This window comes from Panicum virgatum, chromosome 6K, assembly GCF_016808335.1.
Source record: "Panicum virgatum strain AP13 chromosome 6K, P.virgatum_v5, whole genome shotgun sequence".
Lineage (NCBI taxonomy): Eukaryota > Viridiplantae > Streptophyta > Magnoliopsida > Poales > Poaceae > Panicum > Panicum virgatum.
In genome coordinates, this window is record NC_053141.1 from 45,911,261 (window position 1) to 45,931,320 (window position 20,060).

General features: G+C 46.7%; 3 protein-coding genes across 10 annotated transcripts; 1 reads left to right on the forward strand and 2 right to left on the reverse strand.

Moving 5' to 3' along the window:
• The first annotated feature begins 84 nt into the window (after positions 1-84).
• On the forward strand, positions 85-3,816 carry LOC120713030. The gene is made up of 5 exons (XM_039998994.1): positions 85-296; positions 1,458-2,311; positions 2,438-2,596; positions 3,001-3,292; positions 3,424-3,816. Exons 2-5 carry the CDS (start codon positions 1,481-1,483, stop codon positions 3,456-3,458), a joined length of 1,317 nt encoding a protein of 438 aa, XP_039854928.1. The 5' UTR covers positions 85-296; positions 1,458-1,480; the 3' UTR covers positions 3,459-3,816.
• A 1,034-nt stretch (positions 3,817-4,850) lies between these two features.
• LOC120713028 (retinoblastoma-related protein 3) lies at positions 4,851-11,347 on the reverse strand. 6 transcript variants are annotated; one of them, XM_039998986.1, is made up of 19 exons: positions 11,050-11,329; positions 10,862-10,939; positions 10,227-10,331; positions 9,978-10,105; positions 9,793-9,889; positions 9,658-9,704; positions 8,699-8,894; positions 8,503-8,569; positions 8,217-8,396; positions 7,937-8,127; positions 6,951-7,833; positions 6,668-6,803; positions 6,507-6,579; positions 6,250-6,426; positions 6,041-6,160; positions 5,807-5,942; positions 5,606-5,721; positions 5,384-5,499; positions 4,851-5,289 (listed from the first exon to the last, which is right to left on the reverse strand). In XM_039998986.1, exons 1-19 carry the CDS (start codon positions 11,167-11,169, stop codon positions 5,139-5,141), a joined length of 3,117 nt encoding a protein of 1,038 aa, XP_039854920.1. In that variant the 5' UTR covers positions 11,170-11,329; the 3' UTR covers positions 4,851-5,138. The 6 variants fall into 6 exon arrangements, with proteins under 6 accessions (XP_039854920.1, XP_039854921.1, XP_039854919.1 ...); XM_039998987.1 differs by having other exon boundaries at positions 5,606-5,718; positions 7,937-8,130; XM_039998985.1 differs by having other exon boundaries at positions 7,937-8,130; positions 11,050-11,327.
• Positions 11,348-11,823: 476 nt separating this feature from the next.
• Positions 11,824-18,260, reverse strand: LOC120713029 (DNA polymerase zeta processivity subunit-like). 3 transcript variants are annotated; one of them, XM_039998993.1, is made up of 6 exons: positions 17,909-18,240; positions 14,216-14,340; positions 14,054-14,134; positions 13,852-13,964; positions 13,070-13,259; positions 11,824-12,958 (listed from the first exon to the last, which is right to left on the reverse strand). In XM_039998993.1, exons 2-6 carry the CDS (start codon positions 14,241-14,243, stop codon positions 12,753-12,755), a joined length of 618 nt encoding a protein of 205 aa, XP_039854927.1. In that variant the 5' UTR covers positions 14,244-14,340; positions 17,909-18,240; the 3' UTR covers positions 11,824-12,752. The 3 variants fall into 3 exon arrangements, with proteins under 3 accessions (XP_039854927.1, XP_039854926.1, XP_039854925.1); XM_039998992.1 differs by having other exon boundaries at positions 14,216-14,389; positions 17,909-18,233; XM_039998991.1 differs by lacking the exons at positions 11,824-12,958; positions 13,070-13,259; positions 13,852-13,964; positions 14,054-14,134; positions 14,216-14,340 and adding an exon at positions 15,244-17,259 and having other exon boundaries at positions 17,909-18,260.
• Between the last annotated feature and the right edge of the window lie 1,800 nt (positions 18,261-20,060).

A 20,060-nucleotide genomic window follows, 5' to 3' on the forward strand; every position in this document is an offset into this window, starting at 1 on the left:
CGCAATCCATCTCCTCTATCGTCTTTTCGGCCTGTGTCACCGCCTTCTTCTAGAACGCCGGCGCCCACCATAGCCCATAGAGGTGGAGGTAGAGGGATCTACTTTCTCCTAGTCCTACTACCCCCCACCACCACCACCCCACGAGACAAGAAACGCAAGCGCTGTCGTAAGCAAGCAAGCGCCGCCGCGTGGCGCCAACACGCAACACCCATATAAGAGGCTGCCGCGGCCGGCGCTTCTCCACCCACCACTCCACTCTATCCGCGCCGCACGCAGTTGAGTTTCGCTTCAGCCTGGTACGCCCCGTCCGTCCTCCCCGCTCCTCGGTTTCACCTCTGCTTCGCCCTTCCCATGCCCTCGTCTCGTTAGGGTCGCCGCTGCCTCGAATAATCATTCTGATGCCCGGTAGATTAATTGGTCGATCGTTTCGATGTAGAGACTGCGTTTTCCGCCGGCGATGCAGAGAATTAGGGACATGTTCTCGCCCAAGCAGTTGTTCGCTTCTTGCGGATATGGATCGCCTTTCCTCCTGTGTTGCTGTTGTTTTCTTTTTCTTTTTCTCTGTTGTTATGCGATCCGCACGAGACGGCGGCTGTCGGGTAGTCGTTGAAAGATTCGATTTTCCTCTTCGGAGAAGCAGAGCCACCAACGGACCAACGAGCTGCAGCTTGCAACTGCTGCTGCTTGCTAGTCGGAAATCCTCCCAGCACCTGTTTAAATCACCAACGGAGCCCCTTTAGTTTCGTTTCTGCAGCTCTCTGTGCCGGTGATTTTTCCTGCTGATTAGGTGAACACACAACTTGTCCTCGTGTTTGCTTGTTAATTTATATCTCCTTGTTACCGCTCTATTTTTATATATACCGACGCCCAAACTTCTACGCGTTAACTGAATGAAAAGTCATGCTGTTGCTTGCTATGGAGAATAACGGTCTCTATTTTCTTTTTTTTTTCGAGGGCAAATGACATAGTGGGAATCGTTAGGATAGTGGGAATCGTCAGGCACTGGTTGGTCATGCACGGCAGCATGTTGTCCTGCTATATGTACTGGTTTTCTGAACTTGTTCAGTTCAAGTGTTAGGTAGTTGATTCCTTGTTTCAGTAAATATTATATTATTCGGATGGAGGACTTCAGGTTCATGGCTGTACTTACACCCATGATTGCATTCTCCCCCAATCACACCTCCACCCATTCTTTCTACTATGCCAATCGATGCCAAGAGAGAGTTTACAGCTTAACAGTAAAACTGTAGACAGAGGGTAAGTATTAGATCATTAGAAATCTGACTACACTCTATTAAATCCTAGTGGTAGCAGAATGTTAAGTGATCAATAGTTGCTCGCAGGTAATTAGAAACAACACTCTTCTAATCCAATAAAACAACTCAAATAGTTCTTGATCAAGTCCATTTGCTTGTTCATATCCATTTCCTCTGATTGGTTAATTCAATTTTTTGCAGGTGGTACGTACAGTGGTGACAAGATGAAATTGTGGCCGTTCCTCGTGCTGCTCGTCACGCTGCTATCTGCAACCGCCTCTCTTCCGTCAGAGGCGCTCAACGTGAGAGGCCACCTGCTCAAGTCCAAGACCTTCCTGTCCCCGCCGATCTTCCTGCGCCCGGGCTCCGTCTCCAACAAGTGGTACTTCGACATCGCCTTCCCCAGAGGCCACCTCGCGCTCAAGAGCTTCAACGCCGAGGTCGTCGACGAGCGCGGCGTCCCTGTCCCGCTCCACGAGACCTACCTCCACCACTGGGTCGCGGAGCCCTACTTCGCCGTGAAGGAAGCCGCCGCCGCCGCCGCCGCCGGCGAGGCCCAGAAGCGCTCCAAGGGAATCCTGAACAGGAACTCCGGCGTGTGCAAGAACACACTGGGACAGTACTACGGCCTTGGCTCCGAGACCCGGCACACGGCGACGTGGGTGCCTGATCCCTACGGCATCGAGGTTGGCAACCCGGAGGCGCCGCCGGAGGGGTACGAGGAGAAATGGCTGCTCAACGTGCACGCCATCGACACCAGGGGCGCCGCCGACAAGCTGGGGTGCACCGAGTGCAGGTGCGACCTGTACAATGTGACGATCGATGAGCACGGCCGGCGCATCCCCGAGGACTACACCGGCGGGCTGTACTGCTGCTATGATGAGACCCGGTGCAAGGTGAAGGAAGGGTTCTCCGATGGTGAGGTGAGGAAGGTGTTCCTGCGGTACACCGTGACGTGGCTCGACTGGAGTGATGCGGTTTTGCCGGTGAAGATCTACATCTTCGATGTCACTGACAGAGCTCTGCTTGAGGGGAAATCAGAGCCTGCTTGCAAGGTATGCATATGCAACAATGAGAGGCTTCTATATGCTTTATTTGGATGCCAAGAAATTCGCAATCAGAAGCATTTGAATAGGTTAAGAGTCGAGATGTTTTATGATCTTGGCCGTTTGCATGTGCAGGTGGAGTACCAGGTCGAGGCATGCAGCTCAGAGAACCGGGCCAACAACGACTGCGTCCATGTTCAGGCAACCAAACAAATCTTGCCGCGGGGAGGCGACATCGTGTTCGGCGTTGCGCACCAGCATTCAGGTGGCATCGCCGCCTCTCTGCACGGCGAGGTAGCTGGCTGGCACCACTGATTCAATCTCTTTGCATTTTGCTGGCCCAGAGTTCAGTATCGTCGCCTGAAAAACTTTTTTTATCGAATACGCAAGAGAATTGCGCATCTTTATATTAAGATAGAAGAAAGAGTTTTTACAACGCGCTAGAGCGCACCCCTTGCTATTTAGTTTTGAATTACACGTAACAAGAACAACAAAAGATGAGAGACTAGTAATAGCTCCCCCAAGACAACCCAGCGCTACTGCTCCTGCAGTCGCCTGAAAAACTTTACACAATAAATTCTAAAAATAACTTTACACAATCCAAGTACTAGCAAGTAATGACCCATGGACTTGAAAATTGAAATAGTAATTGGTAGCCTGAATGCTGATGAACTGCTTGCACTGAACTTGTAACACAGGACGGCCGGCTGCTGTGTGAATCGGTGGCAACCTACGGCGAAGGGCAGGAGGCCGGGAACGAGGCAGGCTACATCGTCGGCATGTCGACCTGCTACCCGAAGCCGGGAAGCGTGACGGTGCGCGACGGCGAGGTGCTGACCGTGGTGTCCAACTACAGCAGCGAGAGGCAGCACACGGGCGTGATGGGCCTCTTCTACATCCTCGTGGCCGAGCACAAGAAACAGCAACAGCAGCAGCTGCTGCCGGCTGCCGCCGGCAAGCCTGGCCTGTGCTTCAGCTTCCCGGTCTCATGTGAGCTATCTGTTTCTGAATCTCTCACGTTCTGAACATGCTTTGTCTTATCTTGCAGTCTGAAACTTTGAAATTTTGATGGCATTTATTTTGAATCTGACTTTTCACGTTTTTTCCTCCAAATTTTGCAGGGTGCCTCCCGTCATGGCTGTCGAGCAACATGTAAAAAAAGTCTAGCATGGTATCTTAACTGTGATAAGCGTGGAAGAGTTACGCCTGAAGGGGAAGAAGATAGCTATCAGATTTATAGGTAGATAAATGCATACAGGTACGGTGTTACTGAGTTGTAGTTTGTGCTGTCTTGATGATCCATCAGTTATCTTCAATCTGATGGCCTGCATACATGTATTAAGCTGGGTTTAGCAGTATTAGTAGCAGAAGAACTGTACTGTACGTTCTCCAAATAATTACCCTTCCACGGATTAGTCGAGAGTTACTGTGTGAGAACTAGATGGACAATCTCTTGTACAAAAAAGTGTGAGATTAATACACGTATAGGGTATAATAACCCTTCCACGGATTAATACTCGTTCGTTGGTTGCTACGAAATTCAACAAATGACGTCCTCAGAACCGGAGAAAAATGACCAAGTTTATATACAACAGTCGAGTTTTCTACTGTTGTTACCTTGTCCTTGTAGTGCGACGAAATTGCCTTGTAGTGGTTGTCAGACTCATCAGGGTGATTAGCAAAATGTACTGTATGTTCATCGTCGACCGTCGTTGTCGTTGCTGTCGTCAAGGCTCTTTCGATGTCTTCGTCTGCAAGGCAGCGAACGAGACTTTGTCATCAGGCCACGAGCAGCGTATGCATTGCTCGACGCAAAAGCTGAGTAGTTCTGCAGTGTGTGAATGAACGTCAGCGATGATCTTAGCAACGATGGCCTCAGTCATCAGGTAACAAAAGTTATAGATGCATGTAATTCAGTACCAGATGACAGTTTTCAGCTTTGAAAAAAAAAACTCCAGCACAGGTCAGCAGGCACTACGTACTCCTTTCTCCCCGTCAGTGGATATATTCTTTTCTTCAATGTTTGACACTTTGATTTCCTGAATCCACTGGCATTACTAACTTACACAAGGAAACGGCGCTGATGAATTCTTGCAACACAAGGCAATGACGTGTAACAAGAACAACATCAGTATACCATGTTCAGACTTTGACTTCCAGAAAATACCGAAGGTGCTTCAACTCAGAAACAGATTCGGGCAACTTGCTTTGATTGTAAAAGTGCAGATGTAGTACACGTTAACTTATTCAAATTCTGCAGACATACGCAGAGTTTGTACAAAAGAACAGTTTGCGGGACAAGCATCCACACACAGCATCATCAATCCGCAAGGAAGACGATGAAGACATGTGTAAGCACAAGGTACCACATCATTTTCAGTTCCATTACAGTATCACACAATTAAGTCATGTACTTTGGTCCAGCGATCTGTCAAGCTTATTCAATCAAGACTTCAATCTGTATTCTGCACGATCGTACATCAAAACAGAAGCATAGACGATGCTACTGATTGCAGTGAAGAGGGCATGGACAAGCGATTCACATCTGTGCGGGAATAGACAAGACAATAACCATTTTGCATTTACAAAACTTGTTAACTTGTTAAGTTACATGACTATGGTACTAGCTCCTACAAAAGTGAGGCAGGTTAGGGGAGCTCTCAGGGCAGCCTTTCTTATATTTTACAGCAGGTAGAGCTGCTCACAAACGAGTTTCCCATGTCAAAAAAAAAGACAAACTAAAACAAAGGGCATCTAATATCTAACTCTGATCATCTGGCACCTAACAGTTCAGCATAGTTTGTGTTGGATCGGTGATGCATCATCGCAGACTCGATCACGAGTCAGATGGCTCACATTTCACCGGTGTCTTGACCGGAACCACTTCCATTGCTGCAGGCTTGGCATTTTGATCACTGCTGAGGCTGCTGGCGACATCGAGGTCGCTGACAATGTCGAAGTTCAGTCGTCCGCTAACTTTCTTCCCACTGCACACATTGCAGGTGATCTGGATGTCAGTACTCTGTTTTTGTTGGAAATGGAATAGAGCAAACCTTCTGCAAACTTCACTGTAGATTTTACCTGTTTAGCCGGTTATTGATAGCCTTCAGATCCTTGGAAGGGCTTTGAAACGCATAGGTACTCTCGCCAACACATGCATAGTAGCTCTTTGAGCTTGGGGAGAGCAAAATATCCATCTGGAGAGTTCAGTTATGAAGTTGTCACAACATTGATAGATGATTACACAATAGTTCAGTCAGATGAAAATGTAATGATAACACACAAAAATTGACAGGCATATACCTTTGACGATCGTAGCGGAGAGACGTATACATTGTGAGTAGCAGAAACCTTCTTCGGAGACATGTCAGGAAGGTTTGGAAACCGAGCTAGCCGTGGAGATTCTGGAAATGGACCTACTGATACAACAAAAGCACTTCAGCAAAGCCTTTATGGAGTCAGCACTAGGATAATGTTGCCTAATATCTATATGTAGGTGCCTACCATCTACAGAACCTTTTTCCTCTTCTTTCTTGTTTGGACTAGCACCAGGCCCTACCTCCACCAGCAAAGGCTTGGCAGCAGGAATAAATACTTCATTGTAGAAAGTGATAATATCGACATGATCTTCTCCTGTTTTCTGGCAGGATAAGAATTCAGTTAGGCAAACTTTCGAACTCATTGCAATTTGAACAACTTAGAGAAATCCTTAAAAGCTGAAAACAAGATGGAACTAACCCCGTTCCTGCATCTTGGGGGCCAATGAACATAAACACTTCGGAAAACTTGTGGCTTGCATTGAGGTTGTTTTCTGTAGCCGAAAATAATCTCCTTGAATGAAAGCTCCAATTGAGATATCTGTAAATTATTACCAACACAAATTTTAATGGTTATAGTAGGATATATTTTACCTATGAATTTGGAACTAAGATAATTGCTACATGTACCTTAGCAACTCCATATATGCTGCACAGTATGATCTGGTCAATATGCCTGTTGAAGAAAAGAGCAGTTTGTTGGCTAAGGATTTGCTGAATGAGGAAATACACTCGCTCCAGAACTTGCTGAGAAAGTTGCAATCTTTCACAGAGACTTCTGATTCTAATGGCGGCAAGTTTTGTTATCTGCGGGGATAAATGGACATGAAGTGAACAGCATGCATTTTATCTCATCACATTATGATGCATCAAAAAGGACTACTCACCTTGCTGAAGAACACACCTATTCCTGTCTCTGCGCATGTTTCACCTCCTGCTGCAGGATTCGGTCTTGTTGGACTGCAATAAGAATACGAAAAGGAAAATTCCACTTAAGCATCCAGCTGACAGTCACACAAGAGTTCTGAAGTCAGGGAGGAATATTAACCTTGCAAAAGCTGATTGAAGAGGTGGTAACTTCGATTTGATGATATCCTTGACTGGTGATCTAAATGAATTGTTGTCCACCAGCACATTTCTTCTCTCAGTGCATGCTCTTTTGGGAGATCTGACTTCATCTTTATCTGCAGGAAACACCATTAACAAGGAGGAAGTTCAATCACTAATTGCATACAGTGAAAATTGTAAAGCCAAAGAAGTACTGCACATTTATTAACACTTCAGGAATATCAAAATAGGCATTCTGCTGATGATGACTGATAAAATGGTACCTGGCGAATGCTCCTGCTTTTGGAAGGGAAGAGGTGGCAAGCCCCCTAATGAGATATTATGATGCGCTGCAATGGCATCAAGTGAAGGCATTGGTTCAGCCAGTAAACCTAACCGGTTTATTTCTGCAGACAGTGCTGGCCTTGCAACAATCAAGGAATTGTACATTGATGAGCCTTTCTGCCATGCCATGCTCTCCAGAAGCCGTTCCTCAAGAGAATTCAGATGACGCTTCAACTCTCTGGGAAGTGTATCTTCATGCCTAACAAAACCCTCTATGACTTTACTCAAGTCAAAAGCTGTAATGCCAGTTTTCTCCAGAACAGCTGGGAACATCATAGTGACAGTCTTATGGGTTGCAAGAACTAATTCAGCAGAACAGGCAATCATACACCGATGAAATCGCTCATTAGACAAGAGAGATGTAAGATTGTTCCCGCTCCCACTCAAAATTTGTGACTCTGCTCTACACATCGATTCCAGAACCCTGTAATATAGCTTAAGGGCTTCCATTTTTCTTTGCTCCGTCCAGATAGCATCCATCCTATTTGCGCTTCGCACATTGGTACATATGCGTTCACCAAAAGAACTACTTGTGAATATGGCTCCAAGTATAATGCCAGCTCTGTGTGTAATGTCTTCTGTTAAATCCTTATCACATGCTGAGAAGAAGCGCAATAGTTCCCCAGAAGGTTTTGAAGGAAGGGGGGTTATTGTAGTCCGAAGCCACTTAGCAGTTGTCATGGCTGTGCTCACTGGAGTGATAGGAGCCATCTTTGAGCTGCCAAAGCTGTTGCCTTTAGGTGATAAACAAAAACGTGGAGGAGACATTGGACTTGGGCTTGTTATTGATTTTGCAGGCGAGGCCATAACATCATACTTCCTCTGAAATAGCACGAAATACAAATATGTTTAAACAAATTTCAAAGCTTTGAGCTTTCAAGTAATGAAGCAATGGATGAATTTTTATCTTACTAGCTAGCAGTACCTTCGTGCCTGGTAAATTAACGGCTCCACCTGACAGACTTCCACTGCCAAGCAAACTGTCCTCATCATTAGCAAACATGCGCTCATCTAGCTCTCCTTTTGAGTTAATTGCATTGTCATATTCCTTTTCTAGGATTAGCAGACTTGATTTCAATGAGTTTCCCTGAAGCAAATCCTTAAAAACTTTCAAACCTTCTGCATCAAAGAAGAAATTTTTAATGAGAATGGGCAGCAGATAAACTCGTGAAAAGACAGTGAATACCAAACAATTAGATCTATACCTGGATCAATAAAAGACAAACTGTCCTGTTGACATTCTGAAGCAGAGCATGGCTTATTTTTCAGAATATCCATTATGAGAGTGTTTGTCTTCTCAAGTGCTTTGCTCAATTCATCTTCTGAAGTATGATATTTTTCACACAGAGAAGCAATAAGATTGACTCCCTGATCTGACTTCTTACCTGATTCAAACCAACAGAACGTTTCAGTTTTAAGCCATAACTGCTATAACTAGCAGACCATGATTAGCAAACAGTATCTGTCAAATAAAGAGTTGGTTGCCATTACCAAAGTAGGGTGAATCTTTTACATTGAAGCTCCTTAGCCGCACAGGAACGTGAATGATAAGTACAGCCTGCAGGCATGCAAAATAAGAAGTATTTGTTACATTCAAGTTGACTAACAATAATACACCATACATCGATTGCCGTGCTGCATGAGAAGAGAAAATACTTGTAAATTTGATCATAGCACATGTCCTTACCAACACAGAAACCAGTTCGTTCGTTGATGTCACAAGATCCTTGAATCTGCTGAATGATTGGATTCTTAAGACTAAAAAAAGCAACCATCCAAAGCGATAATAATCTGAAGCCTCTTGGTTGCTTGATTCTGAAGAATTTTCTGAATACTTGGCATCATTTGACAAGAATAGCTCCTGGTATGCACGCTTGTAGTACCTGAACCAAACAAACATCAGTCATTTGCCAAAAAAAAGTTCATAATTGCTCTGTGTAGAGAGGAAACTATGGAAGGAAATAGAAAAGTAAACTCCAGCATATAAAGTTAAGGTACAACTGATAGTATTACCAACAGTCTTCAAATCAGATTATAGATGAAGCTCGGAAACCTATTAAACTTTGTTGCATAATTTGCTCATACTACTATTGGCCTAGTTGAATGGTATGACAGTCCATAATCATACATATATGCAAAGCAAATCGATGGTTTTAAACTATTTAAGCAGAATAATGGAAATTTTAGCCTGCAGCTTCAAGCTTTCTAGGATGCAATTCTAGAATAGTTGGATAAAACAGGAGGTTTTGGCACCACGAAAAAAAGTACTACAAGCTTGGCTATCCCAACATTTGTGGTATCATCCTTTGCAGGAACATAAGAATTCTAGAATATATCCAAACAGTACAGGCTGTTAGGAGTATAGTCCTTTATGTATATGCCTACTCAGATTATTATATAAAATATAGCTATAATCAACTAAAACATGATATTACATTTACCAAACGCTCCAATGTGGTTTGGATTCAGTTCGATAACACTGGTGAAAAAAAAAACTCACCCAAGGGGAGAGAAACACTACTAGCAAATCGAGTTTTCAAATAAAAAAACACTACTGGTGAATCAACATTCTAGAGCAAAAGCTAGACACTTTACCCTATGAGTAGCCACAGGTGAAACAAAAAGCAATAGAAAGTATAATTTTACCTGCTTAGCAAGCTTAAATGGACAATGTTCGCTTGCAGTTCCTTCAACTGAGCACAAGCGAGGAAATGCATGTCAGTAATAAGATAGAAGCCTTCTGAAGTGTGTTCTAAAACAGGGGAGAACACTTATATGTACCTCAAGCTTCTTCTCCCAATCTGAACCATACAGGCCAGTCAGAATGTGCGCAACCTTTATGCAGAACTGTGGCATCTCCTTGAAAAAATCCACAATGCTACAATGAACCAACAGAAGGAATATAGAGATTAGCCCAAGCGAGATGTGATTTCTCTTCAGCCAAATAAAATCAGCAGGATTCATACTTCAGCTTAGATGCCCTCAAGATCTGGCAGAGTGAGACACCACCATCTTCCTTCGACCTCCCTGCTTTGCTGAGCCTTGATACACAGTAAAGGACACAGGCATACCAGAACCTCTCGATCTCCTCGGGCTATATATGAACCCAATAGGTAACATAAACACAGGTTTTAGACTTTTAGCTATACAACATGGTCCTGAAATTGGATGGGAGAAACACTAACTAAACCAGAGATGAAAAATTGCAATCTTACCGATCCACCGCCCAAGGAAGACATGCTGGACTTGAGGATGTTCTTGGTCTCCTTGAAGAGTTGCATTGCCTGCCTCGTCGTGCTCTCATCCAGTCCCAGTTTGCTCTGCTCGCCAGCAAACAAAATAGAAGTTCAAAATTAATTATAAGAGAATAGTTCACAAGAGATATAGTAGTGGTAAAATTGAACAATTAGCTGACAGTAACAATAAGAATACAAAGGACAGTAAGGCCCAATCTCGGAAGCGTGGAGAAACGAAAAGAACGTTCATTTATCCGTTTTTGAAAGTACCAGCCCTATAAAAAGTTGCCCCTGTCCAATCACAGAAGGCTAGCTATCAAATACTGTAGGAAAAAGTAGCATATATTTATTTGTACGCATGACATGAAAACCGAATCAAAGGGTTGGAAGGGCTCCTTTGTCTTAAAAATCAAAATTGGAAGTATTCAAGGGTTGCAAAAATGCTTGAGATAGCCTAAATCAATGGGACTAGAGCACAGAACCTCAAAGACGGGAGCACAGCCAGCAAAGTTCACACATTTTCCCCCAAAAAAGTGGTAGATGCAAACCAAAGGGAGAGCACCAGATCCAGCACAAATCCACTCCAAACTACAAAATCCGCTCAAATCTTCGACCTTGCATTGCATAGTTTCTTCACTGAGGGAGCCCACACCAAGCGGGTAGAACAGATCAGCAGGGTGGGGGGAGCACGCCTTGGGCAGAAAAAAAAAATACAAATGAATTTCGACACCCAAGTAGCGGTAAAAAGCCCGAGCCCAACGGAGAGGAGCAAACGCCGCAGCAGGTGAGTGAGCATCCGTACCTTGCACAGATCGGTGAACCCCTCCTCCATGGAGGCGCCCGCGGCGGCGCCGGCGCCGCCCGAGGCCCCGTCCGTGACCCCCGACCCCGAGCTCGTCGACGGCTTCGCTGCTCCCTCCATGACCCCCACCTCCACCCGAAGCACCACACGGAAACCCTTGCCGCGACGAGACTCTCCCGAAAGCGGGAGGGGAGGGACGCGGCGGGCGACGGCTGCGGTGGACAAGGACGCGGGGCGGGGAACGGCGGCGGCGGCGGCGGCGTCGTCTGTTGGGATGCGCGCCAAAAAAATTTCGGCTCTGTGCGGTCTGCGCGCGCGGACTTTTTTATATCGGCGAGGGGGTCTTGCGCGGCAAAACGGAGCGCCCGTCTCGCTGCGCGGTGGGTCAGGCCCCGCGCGCGCGCCGCCGCGTGGCGGGGTCGGTTGGTTTTGGCGGGAGAGGGGTGGGGGTGGCGGGAGATTTTGGTGGGAAAGGGTGGGGACGGGGACGGAGCCTGTGGGTCAGTCATAGGCCCGGCCGCCCGGGTGGCCCACATGACAGGTCTGGGGACTGTGGCTGTGGAGGTGGGCGGGCGTGTCGGGATGCGGGACGGCGACCACGTGCGCCGCGCGGCTGCGGCTGCGGCGGGTAGGGGCAGAAGCGTCCGAGAAAAAACAACGGAGGATATGGCGCCGAAGGCCAGCGGAGAGGCAGCACTGCAGCAGAGGCTTGCAGCGCACGAGTCCTTGCTCTTGGCTGCTAGCCTAGCCTCGTAATGACAGCGACACGACTCGTGCAAAAAAAAAAGATTTGTAGCGTTTACGATATAATTTTTTAAGGTTTAGTATGAGTATGACACGATTATAACAAAAAAAAAGTTGCGTGGAATTGGCAGAAAAGAGAACAAATAAAATAAAATATGCGTAACTGCATCTGCATATCTGGACGGCAACAGACTTTTTTTTACCTCGTCATCAGAGGCTAACGGTAGGGTAGGACCTGCTATTTCCAGTAGCAACGGCCACATCTTCCAGTAGCAACGGCCACATCAGCAGACTGCTCCTGGCTACCACTGTGTTCATTGTTTGGTTCCTCCAGCCAGCCAACAGTATTTTCCTCTCACACAGTTCCAGCACTAGCCTCCAACCACCAACCAGCCAATAATATTTTTCTCTCACACCACTCCAGCACCAACACAGCGAACAGAGTGTACACAAATTCTTCTCGTCTTCTGTGTGACGAGTGACAGTGACACTCACCAGCCTCGGATTCCGCTCTGGCTTTCTCTGACGAGGTCTGAAACGACACACGCCCGTGCCGTGAGCTCGTCCTTTCATCTTCGCTCGCTGCTGCCTGCCTCGGATTCAGGACAGGGGAAGAATGCACGTCAGCACCTTCGCAGCAGAGCACCATCAAGCATCTTCCACGGCATTTTGATCACCCTTCGCAGCTCCAATTTTCTCTCCAACGATGTCTGAATCTACTGGGAGATGTACAGATGGGGTTGCATCTACTGTTATGGGCAGTCCGTGACATGGGGAAGTCTCTCATATAGTCATATGCCCTTGGATCAGCCCAGGACGACCAGGAATTGAACCCCTATAAGGCTATAACCACCCACCCCATCTCATGACTGCAGCAACAGCCAGGAATTTTGTCCATTTTTCTCTAGCCTGGTGGTGATCTCAACAGAGAATGCACACAGAGCAGGCACAGGTTCCTGCTAGCCGGCAAGGTTCTTTGGTTCTGTGGGGCTCGGGTGTTCCAGGTAAAGCTGCATCTTCAGAGGGTCACAGCTCACCGACTTGATGGGGGTGATCTGGGCAGGCTGCATCCACAGCTTGGTGTCCGTGGGGATCCACAGCTGAGCTTCTCCGTCGCCATCGCCTGGGAGGGATCGGAAGTAGGCAGTGACCTCCCAGCTGCCATCTATCAGGATTCACAATGCAAGCTTGTTACTCCTTTAACGGCTCTCACAGCAAGCCCTTCCTATCTCTTCTATAAAAAGGAAGCCTAAAATAACGAGATGAAATAGGGAACCTGATGGAAGAGACTTGGTGACGGGTTCAGCAACGGTCAGTTTGATCAAGAAAGATCGCAGCGCAAATTCCAGGTCTGCCTCCTCTATCTTGGAACCATACGATTGGTTTACTGCAAGCTTGAAGACAAACTTCTCGATTGGTACATGCTCCTTGTCATAGAAGATGACTACAACCCTCTCAACCAATCCCTGGATTGTTAAATAAAGAAATTAAGGTTATTTCTAGCTATAAATGTAGAAGTAGAGCCCACCTGGAACATTTCTACAGTTTGGTACTCCCTCCTTCCCCGTTTATAAGGCATGGTGGAACATGACACGGTCTTCTAAACAACACTTTGACCATTTATTTATCATATATTATATCACTTTTGATTATAAGCTTATAATCATTGTAAACTATATTTGATTATGAATCCAATCATATGAAATTTGCATTATAAAAACAAAAATTTAATAGTCAAATTATTGGTCAAAAATGAGAAGGTTTGAATCTTGATATACGTGTATGCCTTATAAACGGGGAAGGAGGGAGTACTTATCAGAACATCAAGGATTATCAACACTGAAAGCTTCAATCAAGCTTAGCGTCGAACAATCAGTCAAAAAAGGTGACAAAACAAGTCATCCTAAAGAGAATTCATTTTACTTCAAAACAAAGTGTGAGCTATCAGCTATCTACTTTGAGAACACCTACCAAATAAACTCCCGCTGCAAGGTCTATTGGTGCACTTAACTGCAGCAGGAGGAACAGTCAGTTAAAAGAAGGGGCTAGAAAACAAACCTTCTGTATGAAAGGGAGAAGGCCAGTAGTCGTGGAGTGAATATAGCTAGCAAGTTCCGGATGCACTGCTTTCTGGACCACTACATTCATGTACCTTCTCCTCTCAAAGGCACCTAAAGATACATTTGTTTAATCTAACAAAACCATTGCAAGCGCAGAATTACTGGACCAACTTAAATGCAAAAGCAAGAGGACTTCTTACGAGGAGGATAGAAGCCTTTGAGGAAGACAATGCAGCTGACAGCTACCTCAAGAAATTCCACGACCACTTGTGCTATTTGGCCTATTTAAGTGAATTCAAGTAACTATTAAACCGCAACCCCTGCTTCCAGAGAAACAGACTAGAAAACTAATCATAAGCAACCTTGAGGAGTTCGATTCTTCCGATCCATAACTCCGTTCAGGCGAATTCTTCAATTTCAGAACAAGTCAAAAACTTCTGTTAATCAGAGACTCCTGCTTGTTTATATTCCAGTGATTGGCACAGCCCTACAAGCCAGCGGACACATGATAAAGTTCCAAGCCCCAGATGGTTGTGCTGAGAAACAAAAATTTAGTTCTAAATCAAATATGGCCAATTAAACGAGCATGAGAAAAGGAACAGGAAACCAACGCAATGTACAGCTAGATGACAGCAGCATAACAGTGAACACTTGAGGCCATCATGCTATAAGAGCCACAATTCTTATCAATACCACTACAGGAATTTTTTGGCCGACACAAAATGTTATAGCAAACTGGAAAAGCATACACAGAAAATGGTTCTGAAAGGAAATATTCGGAAACTGGAGGACAGGAAAAATCATACTGGTGTTTCTCTCATTAATGCTAACAAAATATGTCCCCAAAACTTCTAATTATCGGTTAGCAGAAAGTTCAGATTTGAAGTTTAATTTTAGTGATTGTGATCCTGGAGTAATTCCTGCAATATCTAGTTTCATGAGCGACATGACCTGTATATAATTTTCTAATCAAGCCAGCTCATATAATGATGGGTGAATGAAACCATTCACCATGTTCCAAGGATTCATAAATCAGATATAAGACTACAAGCGAGGAATAACTACCAAGAATAGCTTACTAAATAAATCCCATGGCACCTTTATAGAAGTATTAAGCTCTAGTACTCACTCAATGAAACACAATAAGGCAATTTAAGTTTGTCACAATAAACTTTAAACAGAAACAAAAAGTGTGAATGGGAGCTCTGCATACAAAATAGTTGATACTTTCAGATGTTGCAGAGAAAAGAAATAGAGTCATAGTGCATACTACACATTCAATTACATGCTAGTTTTTTTTTTTGGACCTAGGCTAACAGTATTTTTTTCCTTTTTCGGATGCTTGGGGAATTAATCCTAATGCTAGGAACACACCCCAAATTCTCAGATATTGCCAGGGACCCGAACGCTAACCATCAAGAATTCTAGTTGTGAAGTTAAAACATGAAAAATGAATTTCCTAACTCCCAGAGAAATAAAAAAAAGTATAAGCCTTTTTCCAATACATCATATAAAATAATAGCATGGTACATTTGAAATCTGTCTATCTAGTTGCCACAAAAGTATCTCAACTTTCATACGAGCAAGGACTCTGCTACTAATAGCTCGTTGATCCCTAAAAGAATATTGTATATAGCTTCAGTTTCAAAGTGTGATTCATCTCCTGCAAAGAACTCATGCACACATCCGTCCACTTCAATGAAAGAGCAACCCGGCTGCTTACTCATCCTGCTACAGTCCATAGGTGTCCGCAACTTATTCACATCAACCCACCTTGATGTGGTAGCATAGACATTAGAAAGTAAAACATGTCCTGCACACTTTTTTGGCTCCAATTCTAGGATCTTTTCCGCTACATATTCTGCAAGTCCAACCTCTCCACAAGCTCTGCAGGCAAACAACAACGATCGCCATACTACCACATCTGGAGCAATAGGCATCTCTTTAATAAACTGTGATGCCTCTGCCAATAGTTTTGCACGGCCCAATAGATCAACCATGCATCCATAGTGTTCGATCCTTGGTGCAAGATTGTAGACCGTGGACATACGCTGAAAGTGATGGTACCCTTGTTCCAGTAACCCTCCATGGCTACAAGAAGTAAGGACACCCAAGAAAGTGACCTCATTTGGTATAACCTTACCCTCTCCTTCCATCTGAGCAAACAAATCTAGTGCTTCGCCACAGAGGCCATTAACAGCAAAGCCCATTATCATTGCTGTCCAAGAAAACACATCGCGCTTGGTCAATCCATTGAATATCTCATAAGCCTTTTTGATATCCCCACACTTTGAGTACATATCAATAAGTGCATTCTTCACAGAAAGTCCCTTTCCTAAACCATGAATGTCACAATAAGCATGAACATAACATCCCAAGTCAAGTGCTCCCATTTGGGCACATGACGACACAACAGTAGCAACTGTCGCATCATCAGGCTTCATTCCAGAAATTTGCATGTCCCTGAAAAGCTGAATGGCCTCTTTAAACTTACCCAACTGTGTGTAGCCAGAAATCACTGATGTCCAGCAAACGACATTTCTCTCCTGCATTCCATCAAACACCTTGCGGGCAGTTTCAACCAGTCCACACTTAGCATACATACTAATCAGAGAGGATCCCATATGACAGTTAATTCCAATCCCATTCACCACAACTAAAGCATGGCACAGCCTCCCGACCTTTACTGTGCCTGTCCTGGCAGATGCAACGAGCGCATTCAGTAATGTGACATCATCAAGCCTAACATGCTCCTTGGCCATTTCACCAAAAGCCTGCAATGCTTTATTAGGCATCCCGCCTCGTAGGTATCCAGCAATTATTGTGTTCCAAGAAACCACATCACAAGCTCCTTGGGGAGCAGAATCAAGAACCAGCCTTGCAGTAGCTGGATAACCACATGATGAGTACATGTTGATAAGGGAATTAAGGACGAATGTATCAGAAACCAAGCCAAGTTTGACAGAAAGGGAATGAAGCTGGCCACCAACAGAAACAGATGGGAGGCGGGCAGTAGCAGAGAGCGCAATGTTGAGGGAATAGTTATCGAGGGTCATATATCCAGAGTGGCGGAGCAGGGAGAGGAAGGAGAGGGATAGAGATGGGACAGGCCCCAAGGAGAGAGATCGGAGGATGGAATGGACAAGGGGTGGCTTGAGGAAAAGACCCGAAACAATTGCACGACAGAGTAGGAGGGGAATATGGCAATGGGAGAGGCGTAGGATACATTTGTTCTCAGGGAAAGAGCTTTCTGCAATGTAGAAGGGTTTTGATTTCCCAACAAATATTCGGGAAGCTGTGCTCATTAAAGACAACGGAGTCGACAAGTACGAAATGGGGCAAAGTGGATCTCTCACTGCAGGCAAGCGACTGGAGGATTCGGAAAACTGTTGTCCAACACTGAAACCTACATTCCAAAGTAACCTGACGTGAGAGATCAATAGATCATATCTTGCTGAGTATCAGACTGTTGGCTATGTATCTATGTATGAGGACTGAGCTCTCAAGTTCAATGCACAAGCAAGATTCTGCAATTTTTAGATCTTATCAATAATCAAGAACAGTAGTTTGCAAGTGTGATGGTGTGGCGTTCAGTGAGCTGGCATGGTCGCCAAGACTAAGGCCCCGTTTGGGAGGGCTTCACCGGCGGCTTCACGAGCAGCTTCAGGTGAAGCCCTCTCAAACGTTTGTTTCAGGACCGGCTTCACGTGTGAAGCTGGTTCTGAAGCCGTCGGCGGCTTACACAAGCAAGGTGAAGCCATGAAATCGTGGCTTCACGCGGCTTACACATCAATCTAACAAGTGAAGCTGTTTTGCCAAACATTTTCTTAAACGGCTCCAACTCCACCAGAAAGGCCGCTCCAAAGAGCCGGAGCCGGAGCTGTTTTTGGAAGAGCCGAAGCCCTACCAAACGTGCCCTAATTTTAAATCCAGCTGACTCCGGATGTCCGTTACATACGCCAAGACCAATTTTAAATCCAGCTGACGCCGCACGAACTATCGGTTGCGAATTTGCAGCAACCAACGGGGCCAAAATAGGCAAAGGATTATACTACCTTCTCCGCTGTTGGCTCGGCTGCGGGGCTGTCGGCTCCTCCTCGCCCGCGGACACGTCGTCGTAGGCGTGCAGGCGCAGCAGCCCGCGGCGTTTTGGCGGCTCCGCGCCTCCCGGTGCGCCGGCACACGGCGGCTGCAGCAGTGCAGCTCGGAGGCGAGGTGCAGAAAGCGACAGGCCCGCGGCGGTGCCGCCGGCTGCCCTCGTCCGTGGACTGGGATTCTAGTGTCCGAGAGGGCCAGATGGAGAATCGAACGCGAACGGCCGGAACGGGAAGCGCGGTCAGCCAGGCGGCGGCGGCGCAGTCGAGCAGAGGTGGAAGAGAGAATGGATGTGAGAGGGGCTTGGCTGGAAGCCTGGAACGTTGAGGGCTTTGGGCTATCGGGCCCTCTCCTTGTACTTATTAAGTTGCTCCTGATTCACAAGGCGGCCCATCTAGGCATTACAGGGATAAATTTGGGAAGGAACACAAAACACAGAATCTATTGACTCTTGAGAGGGAAATCAACAAACTTTTGTCAGTTTAGCCAAAAAAAATATATATATGTTTTTGTCAAGAACTTGTCCTGTTTTCTGCAGTTAGTACTGGGTTTTCTTGACTTAACAACAATTACCAGTTATGTATGAATATGATTTTTTTACACCAGAAATATCTCATGTACTAAGAGATCCCAAAATACCTGAACATGCATTGTTAGCGTTCTGTTATTAGTGCAAGCGCTGAACATGCACTGTATATACTTGAGAATCAATACATGCAGTTGTTGTTGAGTTGGCATTCAGTCTCATTCATGGTATCATACGGCTTCGAGGAAATCTTCACCAATCCCATTCGCTTCTCGATCCTCTCCGGTCGCTTCCGCTGTCATGGATGCCAACCTCTCTCCGCATTCCTCTCCTCCAAGCTCGCCGGATCAGCTCCGCGAAGTCCAGCGCCGCGCGAATCAGGATGATCCAAACGCCTATGGTTCCCGCAATCATCGTGATGGCTCCGCCGGCGATCACACCTCTGCTCCGTCCGTCCTCCCCGCCCTGATGGTAAACATCAGGGCGCATGTACCTCTGGTTCTGGATCTCGGCGACTCCAACTTTTTCCAGTGGCGCTGGCTCTTCGCCACCGTCGTCTTCGGCAAGTTCGGCCTGCGCGACCAGTGCACTGAACCTGACTGGGCCGCCATCTCCACGCCTCTCTTCAAGATGATCATGGACCCGGACCACACCGCCGGTGATGTCTGGCGCACAATCCACGGCGTCTTCCAAGTCGACCTCACCGTCGACGAGTACAGCCATATCCTCCAGGCCTGGTTCTTTCGAACCGGGGTAGAACCACAGCCTCTCCCTGTAGCCTGCAGCGCCAATGGCGTTCTCGAACAGCATCCTCCTCTCCCCCAACGAGAAGGCGCCCCAGGTGCTGCCGGCCCCCTCGTCGCACACGAAGTAGACGCAGTTGCTCACGCACCCCTTCTCCGACGCCGGCACCGAGAACGACGACTGCCGGCTCACGAACAGGGCCACGTCTCCGGCCAGCCCATCTTCCTCCACCCACTGCATCTCCTCCATGTCCAGCCTGTACACGTCAAAGCCGTTCAGCGTCGCCGTCACGTCGTCGAAGAAGTAGTTGTCGTCGTCTTCCCTGTCACCGTCTTCGTCGTCGGAGGAGGAGGACAGTTCGGAGTCCAAGTCACGCCGCTTGCCTCTGACTCTGGTGGTGGTGTACGTGTATAGAGGCCAGACGAAGAGAACCTCGCCGCCGGCCTCGACCAGGTAGCCCTTGTCGATGGCGGCGCCGGCCAGGGCCTCGCGGTACTTGTACCGCAGGCTCCGCACGGCGACCCCCGCCGTGTGGAGGCTAGGCAATTCGACCTTGAGCACATAGCCGTCGGCGTCCATGGCGTACAAGCTGCCGGCGCAGAGCACCGCCATGCGCAGGGCCCGGGACCCGGCATGAGGGCCTACGTGCTGCACCGTCCACCCGTCGTCCTCCGGCCGCCAGATCCCGACATGGTTACGGCCGGCGTGGAAGAAGGAGTCGCCGCCGAGGGGAACCACCGGCATGGGGTGGACGGCGTAGGAGGCGTACGACACCCCCGGGACCTTGCTGATCCACCGGGAGGTGCCCGTCACCGGGTTGAAGAGGAAGGTGCGCCTCGAGC